The sequence below is a fragment of the Anolis sagrei genome, chromosome 1 (genome assembly GCF_037176765.1).
Source record: "Anolis sagrei isolate rAnoSag1 chromosome 1, rAnoSag1.mat, whole genome shotgun sequence".
Classification (NCBI taxonomy): domain Eukaryota; kingdom Metazoa; phylum Chordata; class Lepidosauria; order Squamata; family Dactyloidae; genus Anolis; species Anolis sagrei.
The window spans coordinates 117,299,052-117,317,199 of record NC_090021.1 but is presented as its reverse complement, the minus strand read 5'-3'; the positions used below and the strand labels follow the sequence as shown (position 1 = coordinate 117,317,199).

Sequence of the window (18,148 nt, the reverse complement as noted above, 5' to 3'; positions counted from 1 at the left end):
ATATCTTTGTGAAAAGAACCTGAAAATCCAAACTGCACAAATGTCATTAACACAGCTAATCCAGCAATATCCGTGATTTCGTCCAGTTGTACTGAAAATTCTGTTTGACTGATACAGGAAATTATGGTATCTTTAACAGCATTTGAGAAATCCTAGATTCGATTACGCACAGTGTTATTTGATCAGGGCATACTGAAGATCAAGTTTGCAGGGGGATTTTTGTCCATCATGCCGCTTAAGCGCCTGAGGAGGGAAAGGAAAGGGCCTGAGGCTGTTAGGAATTGTGGGAGTTGAAGTCCAAAACACCAGGAGGGCCCAAGTTGTCCCATGACTAGCGTAACTTGTATAATGCTGACTGAATGAGACTATATGAGTTGACACTGCCATATAATCCGGTTCAATACAGTATGGATGGGACCTCAGTCAGGCTTGACATACATATTCTTCGAGCACAGGGCCCTTTAAACCGCAACTGAAACGCCACTGACAGAAGAGACACCAAGACCCGCCTCTTCCTTTTCCAAACGGGATTTCTTTCTAGAAAAAGGAAAAGGTTGGGTGCGCGCGCAGGCGGAGATTGGGGGTGCGCGCGCGCACACACACACAGAGCGTGTCAACATGGCCGTCACGTGAGCGCGCGGGGCCTTCTCGCTTCGGCGTTCCGATTCCAATCCGTTGAGCGAGCGCGTGACAGGCAGAGAAAAGGAGAGAGAGGGAGGCGTGGGCACGTGCCCAGGTTGGCCACGAGCGTAAAGTCCGACGCGAAGAGGAGGAGGAAAAAGAAAAAAAAAAAAAGAGGACGAAACCCGGACGTGCTTCCTGTCCCTTAGCCAACCAGCAACAGCCACCGCTCGTGGCCCCGCCCCCTTTGGCCTTCTCGCGCCCTCCACTTCCACCTCTCCTTCCCCGGCCTGGGGCTGCGGAGCGAGACGTCAGAGGAGAGGGAGGGAAGCACTCGGGCGAACGAGCGAGGGAGGGAGCGCGCGCACACGCACGCACGCACGCACGCACACCCCTGGCCGCGACAGGTAAATACTGGTTTCTCTCTCTCTCTCTGGGCTTGAAGGGAAGAGAAGGGAAAGGGAAGGGTAGTTGTAGTAACCATAGCAATAATGTGGGGCTGCTGCCGAGGGAGGTAACTGCCCTCTTTGAGGCCTCACCACCAGCCTGCAGCGACTTGGGCCTTCCCTTGGCATCATGCTCTCACTACTTTCCTCTTCCCCCTTTTCCGGTTTTCCCCCCCTCTTGTGACCCCGCCTCTTCCTCACAGGCCGCATGGGTACTCGCCCTAAACAGGGGAAGGGGTGACTTCCTAACCCCGCCCTCAGCCCAGGAGAGTGACTCATGGCGTCTTTAGACAGGGGACCCCCCCCCCCCAGCAAAGAAAGGTGACTTGTGCCCCCGTTGAAACACTTGAGACCCCCCCTAAGCAGGATGTAAGCTGCCAAGACTCACCTTCGGGAGAGAAATATCATAAATAAATAAAATATGGGTGACTTCTGCCCCTCCTTCCGCAGGGCTGGGTGACTTCTAGATCCTATTATGCAGTGGAGAGTGACTTGTGGACCCCTTTGAAGCAGAAAGGGGTGACTAGTGGCTCCTTTACGCAGCTGAGTTGTGCCCCCCCTCCTGAAACAGGTGGGTGACTTCTGGACCCCCTTAAGCGTGGGGGACGGGGTGATTCCCTTTAAAGGAGGTGAGCGTCATCTTTGTTTATCTGTAATTCCCACAATGCCTCTACATTGGGTAAAATTGATGGGAATTGGAGTAAGTAATTTTTTTCTGTATCAGGAGCAACTTGAGAAACTGCAAGTTGCTTCTGGTGTGAGAGAATTGGCCGTCTGCAAGGACATTGCCCAGGGGACGCCCGGATGTTTTGATGTTTTGCCATCCATGTGGGAGGCTTCTCTCATGTCTCCACATGGGGAGCTGGAGCTGACAGGGGGAGCTCATCCGCTCTCCCTGGATTTGAACTGTTGACCTATTGGTCAGCAGTCCTGCCAGCACAAGGGTTTAACCCATTGCACCACCAAGGGCTCCCTATAAGTAAGTAAATGAATGAATAAATAAAGTAAACATTAAAAAAGAACAACTCGGCTGGAGAGCTTCAGGTTGCCTGCCTTTGGCCTAGATTCTAGGCTCTGGCAAGTCAAGACTGCTGGAAAAAAAGATATTGGATCTAATCCAGCCTCACTCTGTGGTACTACCTATTTGGGAGATGATTAAAGAGATGCTTGAAGTGCTCTGGTAGAGTCCACTTCTTTTGGAAGTAACCAGTACAGGTTGGGTACCCCTTGTCCAGAATTTGGAATCTTAAAAAACTGGAGTTGTCCACATGGGTTGCAGAGGTAGTTCAGAGTGTGGTTCAGAGTGTACAAGCTTTGTTTTGTGCACAAAACTATGAAAATAGTGCATAGAATTACCCTTAGACTATGTGTATAAGTGTATATGAAACATATGAATTTTGTCTTTAGACTTGATTTCATCTTCAAGGTATCTTATGTATATACAAGTATTTCAAAATGCAATACCATTCTGCTCCCAAGCATTTTGTATCCAGGATACTCAATTTGTAATTAAGTTAGCTGTTGTGTAAAGAGGCTCCTGTACTTGATGGTCATCCCTTCCCCAAACAGCTTTCTGTATTTGCTTCGTTTTTCTCATCTCTCATGGCCTTAAGCATGTTCACTAACCCTACCTCAGTTGCCACCTATCAACCTAAGCCTCTTTCCACAAACTAAATACATTTTCTCAGAAAGTAGACCAGTTATTTTCAGTTGTGTGGTTAAGACTTCAATCCTAAGTAAGAAATAACAAGTATTGAGCTCAATGGAAATAGTTCACAAGCGAGTTCATAGGATTGCAGTGTTACACTCTCCAGCATAATTGTCCTGGTGATAGTTATATTAGTTGTATGTGCACTCTCCAGCATAATTGGCCTAGTGATAGTTGTATTAGTTGTATGTTTGCTCCTTGTTATACTTCGTTAATTGCATGCCCTCTTCTTTGGCTTCTACAACTTGCATTGAGAGAATGGAATTAATCCACAGTTCTTCTTTTTATGATTCTTTAGTCAGGGTATTTGTCTCATCTGTACGTGTGTGAGAGCAGCAAGTATTTTGTTGGATAATTAATCAGCATTTATCGCTCTGGTCTAGAGAATGTACTAATACCTTTGTCTTAGTCTGAAATCTGCAATTTTTCAGATATGCATAGTGTACTCTGTACATTATTGAATTAGTCAGATCCCGTTCTTACCTCTCACCAACAAACTGATTGCTGATGTGCTTTTTCCTCACAACATTATTCTTTGCATGTCAATGTCTTCCTTTTTCTCCATCTGCATGCCTGTTCTTCCAAGCAAGCTTGATGTCCGTTCCATATTCCTTGTTAATGTCTAGAGTATTCTTTGTGATTCCACTGAGTCACATAATTAGCATATGATTATTTTGGACTTTTTGGGTGATGAAAGGTGTCTCCCATTTTTCTAGTGTATTTCTTTCTTTAAAATATGCTATAAAATACAATATTTTGAGAGTTTTTTAAAAAATTAAGGGCAAGAGTCCTCCAAGGGCAACTTGAGACAAAAATGAAGTCATAAAATAGCAAAAACAATACAAACAGTAAATATAGCAATTGTTTAAGAAATAATGTTAGCTCTAAAATAAAATGTTAAAATAGAAGGAATTATAATGTATTAATGGATAGTAATAAAAATAAAGGAGGATATAGTTGGAGCAATGTAATAAAATACTTTTGTAGAAATAGGCAATGTTCAAGCTGGTTTTATGATAGTTTTATACACTGACTCATAAAGTGGTTGCTTTTATGTCATAATGTTAGCTAATTATCAATACTTCCAAATTAATTAATATTCCCAAGAACGCTAGAAAAACTGTTCAGTAGCTTTAATTATATGGAGAGAATTTGTGAGAAATGTGCAAATGCTCTGTTTCATCCCACTTTGTTTGGGGCCTGTTTTCTCCAGTTTATGAGCTTCAGTGCAAACATAATGGCACATGGTAAACTGTTTATGGCAAATAATTAGCTACTGGATGACAGATTCTTGTAGTCTGATCTTACTGTATTTCATTACATAATAGTCACTTTTGATTTTTTTTTTTTTTTTACTGAAAAAAGAGGGTATGATATGGTGAAAAAAAAGTGCCCTCTTCCAGCCACGGTTCTTCATTCTGCTGAGTCCAAAAGCAGGGGAGTGAAACATCATAGCTGAGCAAAAGGCTGATTGGTCAATTGAAGCACTGTAGTTAGAAAGGGGTGGGCACATGGATGAGCAAATGAAATGGATACCTTGGGGTGAGGAATCAAGTGTGCAACTATTACATGAAGAAAGCAAAGATACTAAAGGAGTGCAAGTTACACAATGATAACTATTACACAGTGAAATACAATATGTTTATTCAAAAGTCCAGCTGAATTCTTTGGGATTTACTTCTTTGCAGACAAGGTCATAAATGTTCATTTGAAAGTGAATCTTGAACTATATGGGTAGAATGGGAGTTTTCAGAAATGTTGGGCACAAAAGAAATAGGGTACTATGTACAGTGGGAATGTGTTTCTAAATTTACCATGGAAACAGGAAACAGTGGATAATAGTGAAATTTATTGAGATGAACTTCCACTTCAAGTTGCTATAAAGCCATTTTGGAGATTAAGTTCTCTAGGAATTTTCTAGATTCTCCAATGTGATTGTGTTAGAAGTAGAAACATACTCCAGAATTTTCAGTAAGGCAGAAAATTCCTATCGAGGATGTGGATGAAATTTTGGGCATTGGCCCCACAGGTACAGGAATAGACCTATATAGTAGAATAATGATAACTAAATGCCAGAACTATCACAGTTGCACATGCAGATAATCACACTGGTCTGTGTGTGACATTTGAGTTGAGCAGGAGTTTGTGCTGGTAATTTGTGTTTTTTAAAGCTCTGTTATTTTGTAGGATGTCTTGAGAAAGCTTATTGTCTAGAGTAAATATTCTAATGCTGTTGTGTGACTCCATGTTATTTCTGACTTATGAAAATCCTCAGGCAAGTCTCGTCATGTGGTTTTTATGGTAAACGTTGTTCAGAGCGGTTGACATTTGCCCTTCACTGAGGCTAAGGGGATGGTGACTTAGACAAGGTTAACAAGAGAGATTCCATGGCTAAGATGGAGATTCAAACCCTAATCTCCAAAGCCATAGTCCCAGTGCTCATACCACTATACTACATTGTTTCTCAAAATATGGTAAAACTCTTAATATGGAAGGGAATAGGTTATTGAATTGTGTTATAGTGTGTGTGAAGATTACACCAACTGCCCACTTTTACCTTTGAAGCCTATGGTAGAACCAGGTTGCCAGCAGATTACCTGTAGTCTGCAGTGCGCCTGGGCTTGCCACCACCATTGCTACTTTCCACCATTTGTAATAGGTACTTAGAATACTTGTGTTTGCAGCCTCTTTGCAAATTTCCTGGGGCTTGCAAGATTGACTGTAAACACGAGGCAAGGCTTATAAATTCCTATTAAATATTATGGCAGGCAGCAGCGGAGGCAATAACCGCCTGCAGTTGCCTGCCTCTTGTCCCGTGAATGATCCCCTCCCCCCCTTCCATGAACTTCAAGGCAGAAATAGGCAACTGGTGTGCTCATCGCCATAGATTCAAATATACAATATTATGAACATTGAATCTGCAGTCGGTTGAATCTGAAGATCGTCAGCTGCAGATACAGAGGGGCTGCTGTACTACCGAAAACAGATTTACATAATCTAGCGTTACCAGTCTGATTTTTTTTTTTTTACTTTTTAAAAGGTGCTTTAGCACCCACTAATTTTCAGAGAAACAGTGTTTGCATGTCATACTTGCTTGGCCTTGCTTGGAAAGGAGCAAAACATTGAGCAGGCTTAGCTTTACCTGATGATGGCCACTTGTTTATTTCTTATTTAGTCTGAAAGACCAACAGGTTTTGGCATCCAAATAGGCCATCAGGGATTATACAAATATAATTCTATTAATTCCATTAAACATATGATAAAGGACAACACAGCTTTAGCTGTAATGTTAAAAAAACATATATATTGCATTGTTTTAAGTGTTAAAGATTATATTGCATCCCATTAAACGTATATTTCTGAAGATATATTATTAAGACAAAAAGAAGTGAAGATTCCTTATTCATGCATAATTCCAGGAGAAAGAAACCTTTCCATAGGAGTTCCTCACAGACTGTTGGAGGGCAGGACTATAGTTTGGGGGGGAAAAGAACACAATCCTGTGCACACTGTTTATATCTTATTTGTAGTGCAAAAAATATAAAAGAACAATACAATATTTAAAATGAAGAACATTTTTAACCAACAAAAACGTAACGTTAATTCAATGGGAAGTGCAGGCCTGCATTTGGCTGATGAGATGGTCAGTTTCCGGTTCCATATCTGTCACTGCCAGTTGTAATAATTGATACAAAGGTGTCAGTTTTTCTTTTCATTGACATAATTGTTTCCTAGAGATACAAAATGGCTATTACTTCTTTAAGATGGGCACGCTTAGCTATAACATCTGCTGCTGTTGTGTATGCAGCTAGTAACTGAGAGAGAGTAGGGGGCTCTGAAAGGGACCTACCTCACAATGTCCCCATAGTTGTCTTTGTGGCTATTTCTTTCCCTTTGGCAAGGGTTCCAGTGGCTACAAGCTAAGAGGCCTGGGTGCCAGGAGAATTACCTGGGGGGGACAGGACGGGGACAGATCCTGCCCATGGGCCTTAGTTTAGGGACCCCTGGATTAAGGTGTAAATGTTCCACCAAAAAATATCACAATTCAATTTAGATGAGGTTGCTAAAATTTCAGCTGTGGCCATTGTACTGAATAAAAAAGATTAACATGGCTAGAAAGTAACTGAGAAATTATGTCTGTTTCATTGGATTTTAGATGTAATTTTTTTAGCAATTTTAGAAATGTAAACTTGTTGATTGACCCAAAATGCACATATTTTAACTGTTTGCACAGGCAAGTAATAGATTATAGTAGTTCACAAAGTAATATGTATACTGTGAAGAGTTTTGAAAACTTGATTCTGCCTGTTATTGGCTGGCTTCTTAGTTGGACAGTTTTTATTATCGGGAACATTTTATATATTAGATGTACAGAAATACCTTCAGAATAACATAACAGCCAAAATCAGGTTTTAAATCCACATTCTGAAATCAATACCTGGTTTATTTTTAATTATTTTTGAAACTAGATTTAGGGGACATTATTTTATGTTTATAATTCATTTTATAATGTGACTTTAATTCTCAGATATATAATGAATCTTCATACTTCAAAGCTTCAATCTGAGTATATGGCCATTTAAAATTAGTCAATGAGATGTATTTGAAAACCTATTGGGTAATTTTATAGAAACTTTAACCCACAATAGAAAGATGTGTAGTTTGAGTATATTTACTACTGAAGCACCATACAGGTTAAGTTAAGATGGTTCTTTACACCATCTCTTAGCTCTTGGAACTGATGGCAATATGTCAATAAGACTGTATATAATGGGAATAATGAAATTCCTATTTTTCTCCTTTTCTGGTGGATGAGATTTTATGGTATTGTTTGATTTGCAGTTTTGAAAGGAACTGGACCAGGTATCTTTGTTGATAGGAATGCAATTGCCCAGTTAAACTAGTGTAGGGATTCCATTCATTCCTGGAGATGTTACTTGGAAACCTCTTTGAGTCCCCCTCGGTGAGACAGAGCGGTATATAAATAAAGTTTTATTTATTATTATTATTATTATTATTATTATTATTATTATTATTATGTCCAGATGGCTGTTCTGGCCATGGTGTCTTAGCCACATCCTTCTTGCATTTCTGGAATACACTGTATGAAGGACCACCTTTGAAAAAATACTCAGAAACTTGACTGGACCAAAGACAGACTGAAGACTAGGGCTGGTCATAGGGAACAAATTAAACTTTTTGTGAAAATAACTCCACTAGTTACTAGTTTGTTTCTTGACACTATTTAGAATACAGTATTTGCTGTGGTTTCTAAAGCCTTTCTGAAGCTTGTGTTCTTTCAGGCTGAAATCTTCAGCAGAGGCTCTTCTCAATCCCACCATCCTCTAACTCATGTTTAATGGAAATAGGGGGAAAGGTCTTTTAAGTGACTGCTTCCAGGCTGTCAGACTTCTGTCCTGTGGATGCTAGACCCTTATTCTCAGTCTGTTGACAAGTGAAGAATTTAATTCGAAGAGGCTTTTAGAAACTGAGTTCTCTGTCAAGAAAGTGCATTTAATAGTGTGCACTATTATTTTATGTCTGATCTTTTAAATGATTATACTTCATTTTATAACAATTCTATTGAAACTTAGTTATATTTTGTTGTTGACTCTTTCTGTTGTTTACCTATAAATATACCAGCATTTTACCTGTATTTGGCTTAATTTTTGAGTTTCGGTTCTGGGGATGGGAGGAATGTGAAAAGATGTTAATGTTGATTGTAGTTACAATAAAAATTAAGTGAGACTTAAAATTTACATTTCTGTTTTAGTAGATAGTGTCCTGAAAATTATCTGTTCAGTAGACTTGCTTTTAGATTAGCAACAGAATGTCTGCTTCTTATTTAGTCTGAAAGACCAACAGGTTTTGGCAGTGAAATTCTCTGCTGTAGTGTTTAGAGTTCTAAACTTGAAATAGCTAAAATATAGGTCACACCTTCTAGTAGTGCACTGGTGTGATTAGGCAAATGAAGGCTTGGGCAATGACTGGAATATTTGGAGCCACCTAGGTTTTTTTCTTGTTTTTTTCCAATGACAAAAGGTTAGTTTATTGGGGAGGAGTGATGGAAAATTTGGAAAACATGTAATGATATCAGAGGGTATTAGAAATGTTAATAATCCAAAATAAAGTTTTATCGCAAAATTCGCACAGAACTATATTTACCAGGTATTTTCTTGCATTGTTTAAAACTGTTCACTAAGAGTGTATCTACGCTGTAGGATTATTGCAGCCTGACACCACTTTAACAGCCATGGCCTGATGCTATGGAATTTTGAATGCTATGGAATTATCGGAGTTATAGTTTTAGCCCTTTCTACCAAAAAGTGCTGGTGCCCACCAAATTACAAATGTCCTGATTTAATAGCATTAAGCCTTGGTATTTCATAGCATTAAGCCTTAGTGTCATATAGCATTCTACAGTGTAGAAGCATTCTACATTCCCCAACCTACAATGTGTGGGTTTTTAAAACCGAAATAAAACCAGGAGGAAAAAAAAGACAATTCATTTTGTCACACGGAAGACACACGGAAATTGGAAAAACAATTCATTTTGCCACTGTAATACTTCTTTGTCTCCCACAATATAACATATTGCTTTTTGTGGTAGAAGCATAATGAGGAAAAAAACCTGAGTGCTTAGATGAGAGATCATCTTTCTCTTGCACAAAAGTGGGTGAGGAACAAATGAGCACTCACTTGATTTTGTCTAGGAAGGACTAAGTAGACATACTGATGGCATGAAAGGCAGATATGGAGATCTGGAGCAGACAGATAATTTTCCCATATCAGAGACACCTTTGAGGCATAGCCAGGATTAAAGAATGATCTAGTCTGATCTTGGAAGCTAACTGGTCTCATTCCTGCTTAGTATTTGGATGGGGGGGGGGGGGGGGAGGCTACTAACTAATATGGGGTGCTGTAGGTTATATTTCAGAAGAAGTCACTGGCAAAACTAGTTCTGAGAATTGCATACCTATGAGATCCTTATGAAAATCATGTGATATCATCATAGTTTGACAGACAATTTGAAAGTACATAAACACACAAAGAAGCATAAAATAGCACTAGAAATGTGTTGTCAAAGGCTTTCATGGCCGGGATCACTGGGTTGCTGTGACTTTTCCAGGCTGTATGGCCATGTTCCAGAAGCATTCTCTCCTGACATTTTACTCACATCTATGCCAGACATCCTCAGAGGTTGAGGGGTCTGTTGGAAACTAGGCAAGTGAGTTTTATATACCTGTGGAATGTCCAGGGTGGGAAAAGGAACTCTTGACTGCTTGAGGCAAGTGTGAATGTTGCAGTTGACCACCTTGATTAGCATTTAATGGCCTTGCAACTTCAAAGATAGGTAGATTGTTGCCTGGGGAAATGCTTTGTTAGGAGGTGTTAGCTGGCCCTGATAGTTTCTTGTCTGGAATTCCCCTGCTTTTTGAGTGTTCTTTATTTATTGTCCTGATTTTAGAATTTTTTAAAAGCTGGTAGCCAGATTTACAGAGAAGCCATTGAAATTCACAAGCATGTGGACAATTTCAACAAAACGTAGGAAATCATGAAAATGAACCACTTTTAAAAAGCTCTAAAATCAGAAAAAAAACCTTTTAAAAATCTCTAAAAATAAAGAGAGAAGAGACTGTGTGCTCACAAGGTACATGCAGCTTGAAATAGGGAAATAAGACAGACTTGTATTTCTGTAATTGAGAAAAAAGTCACACCTTACTATGTGTACATGTGAGGTAAAGGTAAAAGTTTCCCTTGACATTAATTCTAGTCATGTCTGACTCTGGGGAGTGATGCTTATCTCCATTTCTAAGCTGAAGAACTGACGTTGTCCGTAGATCCCTCCAAGGTCATGTGGCCAGCATGACTGCATGGAGCACTGTTACCTTCCCGCAGAAGGGGTATTATTAATCTATTCACATTTGCATGTTTTCGAACTGCTAGGTTGGCAGAATCTGAGCCTAACAGTGGGAGCTCACTCTGCTCCTCTTATTTGAACTGCCAACCTTTTGATCAACAAGTTCAACAGCTCAGCGGTTTAACCTGCTGCGCCATCACGGAGGCCCTGTACATGTGAACTGAGGCCACATTCCTCAAAAGCATGAAAAGCCATAGGGCCTGTGTTTCAATGTACTGATTTCTTCTTGAAATTATGATCAGCGGTGCGAAATACAGGTTGAGCACCCCTTGTCCAGAAATCCAAAATACTTCAAAATTGCTCCGTTTTCTGATGGCTCAATGTATACAAACTTTGTTTAATGAAGTTTTTGAAAAAAATGTATATAAAACTACCTTTGGGTTATGTGTATATGGTGCATATGAGACCTACAGTTTTTCATTTGTAGAAAAAGCAATTGGATTGCAAAATAATTTTCAAGTGATTATTTAAAAATACTCCAAGAACATTTTTTCCCACAAGTATGGTGGGTCTTTGGCATCCATGGACTCCAGATTTGTGATTTCATGCTGATGCATGTGTGTTCATGTTACAGCCATTTAATAATATGGGGCTTTATCATTCACTTTTTTCCTATCTCTGTCATCCCAGAACGGAATTCCCATAGGTAAGGCTGGCCCACTGTACTAGTCACAACATTTGTTGATCTCTGATTGATATTGGTGATAAAGCGTATCCACGATGTTGGGGTATCTTTCACCAATGGGTCACATTTCCAAACATGAGCTAATTATAAAGAATACTTCCATTTGAAAAACGAGCCAACCCCTGCAGAGATAGATGAAATAAGAGAGGCACAGGCTTGCCAATTAGACCAGTGCTCATTAAGTTCACAGACGTCAGATTTTACAGTGATGGAGTGTTTCAAATAACAAATCATTACAGATGATATCTTGTACGTGTAGCACTTTAAAGAGTCAAGGTGAAATATCTGATAGTGGGTAGACAATTCAGATTGTTACAGCAGTAAGAAGTAATGTAGTTTGTGGTTTTACATAACTGCATTAAGTCCTTTTGTGGGAAAACCTCTTACATTGTATCCTAACACTGGTTGAATAATGACAGTTCTGAGATGTTGCTCCCAGTTTTTATTATTACAAGGATCACCCAATTCCTTCACACTTCAATAACCTCTGTTGTGTTCATTATACTGGGCTGATATGTAGATCTTCTAAAATGCAGCGTTCTTCTTGTAGTTGTTGATTTCAACTTCCAAATGTAGTTTCTTAGAAGATCTTAAGTTAAAAGCGGTGCTTTGAAATTAGAATAACTTTTAGTAATGTAGATTACTGTTGGGCCATGCTGACATGTGGCTTTATTTTTATCTTGGACAAAGCTTGCTATTTGTCATTTTAATTTGAAATATATTTAAATACATTTACAATATATTTAAGATTAATTTCATGTCATAGATAATAATTAAATAAGCAAGTTAATCTTGTTGTGAACATCCTCTAGATGTTCTGAGATCACAACTCCTAGCATTCCTCACTGCAGAATGACATGAGTCCCACCTTTGGGTTAGAACAGGCATGGGCAAACTTGGACTCTCCAGTTGTTTTGGACTTACTGGCTATTAGTAATTGTGGGAGTTGAAGTGGAAAACACTTGGAGAGCCCAAGTTTGCCCATGCCTGGCTTAGAAGATGATTGTTAAGTTTTGGCAGATTTTGACATGGATTTGAGATAGTTATTTTTCTTGCATATCATAGGGTCATAATATGTAACTCAGTAAATTCCAGTAGGACGTGAAAATACCGAGATTTGCATTGGGCAAGATGTAATTTAAGAGCCTTCCAAATTTGAATGCCTTTTCTTTTTTGGTTATATAGGGTTAGCATACATTTCTTTTTCAGCAAACCTGGATCCAGGAATCCATGGCTGTTCTCTGCTACAAAGACTGGGGTTTCAGTTTGCATGGGAGAAGGAATAGGTGTTCCGAGCTCCTTAATTCCTTAAGTGTGATATCCCCACATTTTCTTTCCTTGCTGCCTTTTCTCATTTGATATAGCAAGTCTCTATCTGGGAAGTTGGTCTAGAAGAGAAGTATGGAGAGATTTTGCAAGGAAGAACTTGTGTTGTGTATGGTTGAGTGCACACACTACCTTGTTCTTTTTTAAAATATATTTTCCCTATACCTTGTAGCAAAGATGCTCCGGTTGGGATTCCAAGATCTGTGTGCTGCCCCCCCCCCCCCAATCTAAATTCATACAATCTAAAGGTAAATTGTTGAGTCTTCTGTTGTTACAAAAAGATAGGTTTAAATTAAGGTAGATGGATTAATTACAGAGAAATGGCTTTCAAGGAATTATACAAATTAGTGGCAAGTTAGATCAAATTTGTTATTTTTTAGATAATTTATCATTCATAGCTTATTTTTCTTATGGTATTTTTCTTGTCTTTCTATAGGGATTAAAGACACACAGGAGTCTTCATGGATATAGTTGATACATTTAACTATTTAATTCCTGAACACTTAGATGATGCCCTATTTCTGGAGAATGAAGTCTGTGAGGATTTTAGTACAAGTCAAAATGTCTTAGAGGATTCGCTGAAGAACATGCTCAGTGATAAGGACCCTATGCTAGGATCTGCAAGTGCTCAGTTCTGTTTGCCTGTTTTGGAAAGCACTGATCCAAATTTCCAGATGCCTTGTTCAACAGGTAACTCTTAATGTTTTTTTTTTTAATTTACCCTTTGAAATAGAGGATTATTGTAGTATTCTTCTACCTTTCTTTCAAATCATGACTTTTTCCTGCCCTTTGATGGCTTGAAACGTAAGGACAAGTTACTACTGTTCCTCTTTTTATCTGATGTGTGTGTGTGTGTCTTCAAGTTGCTTTTTGACTTATGGTAGCCTTCTGAATTTCATAGGTTTTTCTTACTCAGAGGTGGTTTTGCCAGTTTCTTCCTCTGAAATATACCCTACATTACATAGTATTCCCAAAGTTATTGAGATTTAAATGAGAGATAGAGAGGTATGCTTTACACTATATGAAGTTAGAAATTTTCTTACGAGTGTAAGAATATGGTTTGTATCTTTCATAAGTAAATATAGTTTATAATGTGTACTTTTAGGCTGCATTTTTTGAAATTGCTCCTGCTAATTTCAGAAATCTTTAGTGCACAGCTTAGAGAAGTGATTGCATACGCATTTCTCAAAGCATTTCAGTCTAGCGATCTGTACTTTGACACAGAACGTTTCTGGAAGTTATGCTTTTTCCCCACATCTTTTGCCCAGATTGGAGATTTTTAGTAGAACCAACAGTGAGAGGATGGTGGAAGAAGACTGGAGAAATATAGTCTATTGGTATCATGCTATTATAGCATGTTCTGTAGTAAACGGTGCAATAAAGATTAAACTGGAAAATAATGGGATTGTGCTCAGGCTGACCTTGCAGTAGCTGTGTGTGCCTCCCTGCAATAGGCAATGTACACAGCAGCTGCCTTCAGCATATGCAAACAGAAAAACAGAGAAAAGCAAAATACAGGTGCGCTTACCTTTCTCAACTACACTCAACATATTTAAAAACATTTGCATTCCTCCAAAATGGAAATGTTTAAAGAAAAATCCCTAGCCTCTAAAAGGAATACATTTTTTTCTTCATGCAAGCCTTATCTGACTAGATCTGCAAAGCTATCTGTGTTTTTCCATGTTATTTCTGTTTTTGGTACCATCTTCTTAAAGACATACTACCCGGCAACACATCTATTTCATTAATTTAGTTATACCTGAAACTTAAATATAAAACATGCTGTGAAGATCTTCAGAATAATAATTCTAGAATATATAGGACTTCATCTAGTTGTAGCTGTTGGATTCTGTTAATTTTGGTGTTCTTGACTTCCTGTCTCTGGGCAATATGCCTTGGGAAATTTCCCTTGGTCCCCAACAAGTTTTCTGCCCCTCCTGATTTTTATTATTGTTTAATATTTAAAAAAATATGCTAGCACAATACTAGTTTTTCTCTGCCCAACAATTTCTTGCTTTTAGTGAGGTGAATATTTTTTCTGAGTTTGAGGAGGGGACAAATATATGACTTGATATTCAAGGCACATATATTTGCAAATTTATAGTTTTTTATTCTGTGAAGTAGATGTTGGAGTAAAAAAAATGCAGTTTTAAAGGACTAATTTTGTGTTTTTGAGCTCAGATCTCCAACTTATGCTTTGTAAGTAATTTCTTGGACTTTGCACACCCCAATTTTCTTTTCTGGGAAATTAGTGTTTTATGACTAGCCAGGGCCAACCGTAGTCATTTTATGAACGGGCAAACCTGTGACTGTAGTAAACTAAAGGGAAACTTATGAGAGCATCTACACCACAATCAAAACTCCCAAGCGTTTGCAATTGCCAAGAAAAAACTTTTGATTTAGTATTTTCCATACTCATAAAAATAATCTATCTCCCTTTCTCATCATATTCCAACTAGTAGTCTGTTTTTCCCATGTTACTGTTGCAGCCTGTGAATTTCACATCTGTCTTTGCTATTATTGTATAAAATAGTAGAATAGATTTTGTGATCATGGATATAGATGTGCAGTTAAATATGCTCCAGATGAAAATTGTTCTGCTAATTGAAGGCATATTTAAAACTGAGAACATTGTTCAGGGATGTTTAACATATAGTAAATGTTCCTATTCTGAACAGAAGGTTCAAGAAGTCAGTCTTTAAAAATATTTGTATCATGATATGTTCATCCATCTCTGTTCTGAATGATCTTAACTGATTTAGTATGGAATCATCTGTATTGCAGTAATCTCCGATTAGGATTAAATTATGATAGAGCAGTTATGTTACCGTATGTATTGTGGTAGAAATAGGGGTTTCTTTCTTTAAAAAAAACATTGAAGATTTCTTGTAAGTATTCATGAAAAGTAATGCTGTATTGGCTGTATTTTCTCTTGGCATAGATTTTCTTTGGCCGTCTCATGAAATGGTACATGTTGATTATTCATTCAGAATGTTGGTTAATTCTCTTGTCTGTTGAGAGTAGTCACATTACCTTGAAGCGAGGAAGAACTCAGTGTTGGAGATAGCTAAACAGCTTTTAAGTACATGATATCCATCTCTCTGGTGTGTGTGTGTGTTTTGTTTTTGTTTGTTTGTTTGTTTTTTGCGGGGGGCAGAGGTGTAAACATTTTTAAAATCTTATGGAGCTATTGAGTGGGGCAGAGTAGATATCTAATTTAACAATGTGCCATTGTCATGTATAGCTTGAAATGCAATTATTTGGTTTGGTTTTCTGAAATTTAAATAATTCAAATATAATTGCAAATATATTCAGGTTGTAGACCAGGGGTCCTCAAACTAAGGCCCGGGGCCGGATACGGCCCTCCAAGGTCATTTACCCGGCCCTCACTTAGGGTCAACCTAAGTCTGAAATGACTTGAAAGCACACAACAACAACAACAATAACAACAACAATTCTATCTCATCAGCCAAAAGCAGGCCCACACTTCCCACTGAAATATTAATAAGTTTCTATTTGGTAAAATTGTTCTTTATTTTAATTATTGTATTGTTTTAAAGTGTTTTTGCACTACAAAAAGGGTATGTGCAGTATGCATAGGAATTCAAATTATATTTTTTTCCAAATTATAATCCGGCCCTCCAATAGTTTGAGGGACTGTGACCTGGCCCTCTGTTTAAAAAGTTTGAAGACCCCTGTTGTAGACGCTGAAAAGTGATGACCCAACTGGATCTTGGATGTTTGTCAGCTGGGAATAGTTTTTATTCACGTATCAGTCTAACTAATATATAAATGGGGGCACATTTACGTGCCAAAATTAAGGATGTGGTTACAAAATGGTCTAAATCCAAAGAGTGTTGCAACTGCTTCTCTGTTTCTTAGGAAACTTTGATTTATTTTATTTTTGAACTGTAGCTAGCCTTTTCTGAGGACAGAATTCATTTGAAACTAGTGCAGTTTGTTAAAGCATTGGAACCTACTGTGTAAAGGAATTAACTGAAGTTTTTGGGAAGCAGTTGGGGATTAAAAGAACATCTTATGTGTCTTCTTGGCCACTGACAATTGCCAACTCTTTATTTAAGCAGAAACAGTACAGTAGGATCGCATGTATCTACCGAGAGTACATTCCAAGACCATAAACTATGGATAAGTGAATTTTGAGTATACTCGGGGCCAGAAGCTTACCATATAATTGTACTGAAGGACCTGGAGAGCCACACAAACACTTCAGCGGGCAATGATCTTGGAGTGTGGACAAATTAACCATGGATATTAAATCTGTGGATAAAGGAATCGTACTGTGTTTGACAAAGTAAAAAATATTTTATGGCTGTTTTTCATGCAGATTAATTATATGTTTTTTTCCCTTTTATTGTATTGTATTTCTGGATGTGGATAGTAAAACATGAAACTGGTTCTAGAGCAATCTAATATCAAATATTATATCATAAACTGTGACATCCAAAAGCTGAAATCTGAATTAACATTTGCAATTAGAGAGTACATCCTTTTTAAGATACTCTTTCATATATGTACAACAACAACAATTTTTATTGATTAGCCTATTGGCCTTATCAAAAACAAACAATGCAGACATAACATAAATCTAGTCCTCTTAAAATAAAATACAAATATACAGGTAGCCATATATATGCATCAACTATCCTCGTCTCCCCTACACTTCACCCCAATCTGATCTATGTACTCTGATCTCCTTTTAGCAGCTTTAAACAGATAAAGGGCAACTCGTGTTGTCAGAATGGGCCTATTACCAGCCAACAGAAATGAGGTTTTGGCTGCTGTATCCCAACTTGTTTTATTGCAAATAAAAGGCCATAAGTATTTTTTCCTTTCTTTTGCATATAGATTGCATTGATGTAAAATGTGGTCCAGATTTTCGGCTTCAGGGGCACCGCAGATACATAGCCTTTCTTCGTATGGGATATGATTGAATCTGCCGTGTCTCTCCATGGATTCAATTTGTTCGAATCTTGCCCTGGTAAAAGTGGTTCTTAGATGAGTTGGCATGTCAACTTTTAGGTATGGTGCCCTCTGGAAATGATGTTTAAAACGCCCTAACCACTTCAGGGATCCTGTGTTTGACAGGGTGGCTATATCTTTCTGGGCTTCAATATCTAGGATCCTTTGAGTTACTGTCCTTTTTCAGCATCCCTATTCTGGCCTAAGGAGGCAATTTGTAATCTGCAGGTGCGGAGGAATCTTGTTAATTGTTCTGACCAGGAGGTTTGGTTTTGGCCATTAGATTGTTCTAAAAAGCACAATTTTGGAAGTCTATTGTTTTTGAGGTTTCTTATTTTAGACCAGTAGTTAAAGGCCCTGATTTTAGCAAGTCCTTCGATAGAATATATTTCTAGCTCTGCTCTGACTGCTTTCATATGTGTACAGCATATGTGTATGGCATAAAAATGTAAAAACTCTGT

The 18,148-nt window shown here is 38.3% G+C and overlaps 1 protein-coding gene across 6 annotated transcripts in view; it reads left to right on the top strand.

Annotated features, from left to right (window-relative positions):
- The first annotated feature begins 591 nt into the window (after nt 1-591).
- The window catches only part of PHF3 (PHD finger protein 3), a 53,760-nt gene continuing 36,203 nt past the window's right edge, over nt 592-18,148 (top strand). For 2 of the 6 annotated variants that reach the window (XM_060752823.2, XM_060752817.2), the window contains exon 1: nt 594-1,028. Coding sequence is in view for 1 of the 6 variants with exons in the window: in XM_060752812.2 (XP_060608795.2) it covers nt 13,169-13,397 (229 nt within the window). In the remaining 5 variants the exon portion in view is untranslated. Of the gene's footprint in view, nt 1,029-13,143; nt 13,398-18,148 lie in introns of those variants that run through there. The other 4 variants (XM_060752812.2, XM_060752813.2, XM_060752821.2 and 1 more) reach the window with 4 other exon arrangements.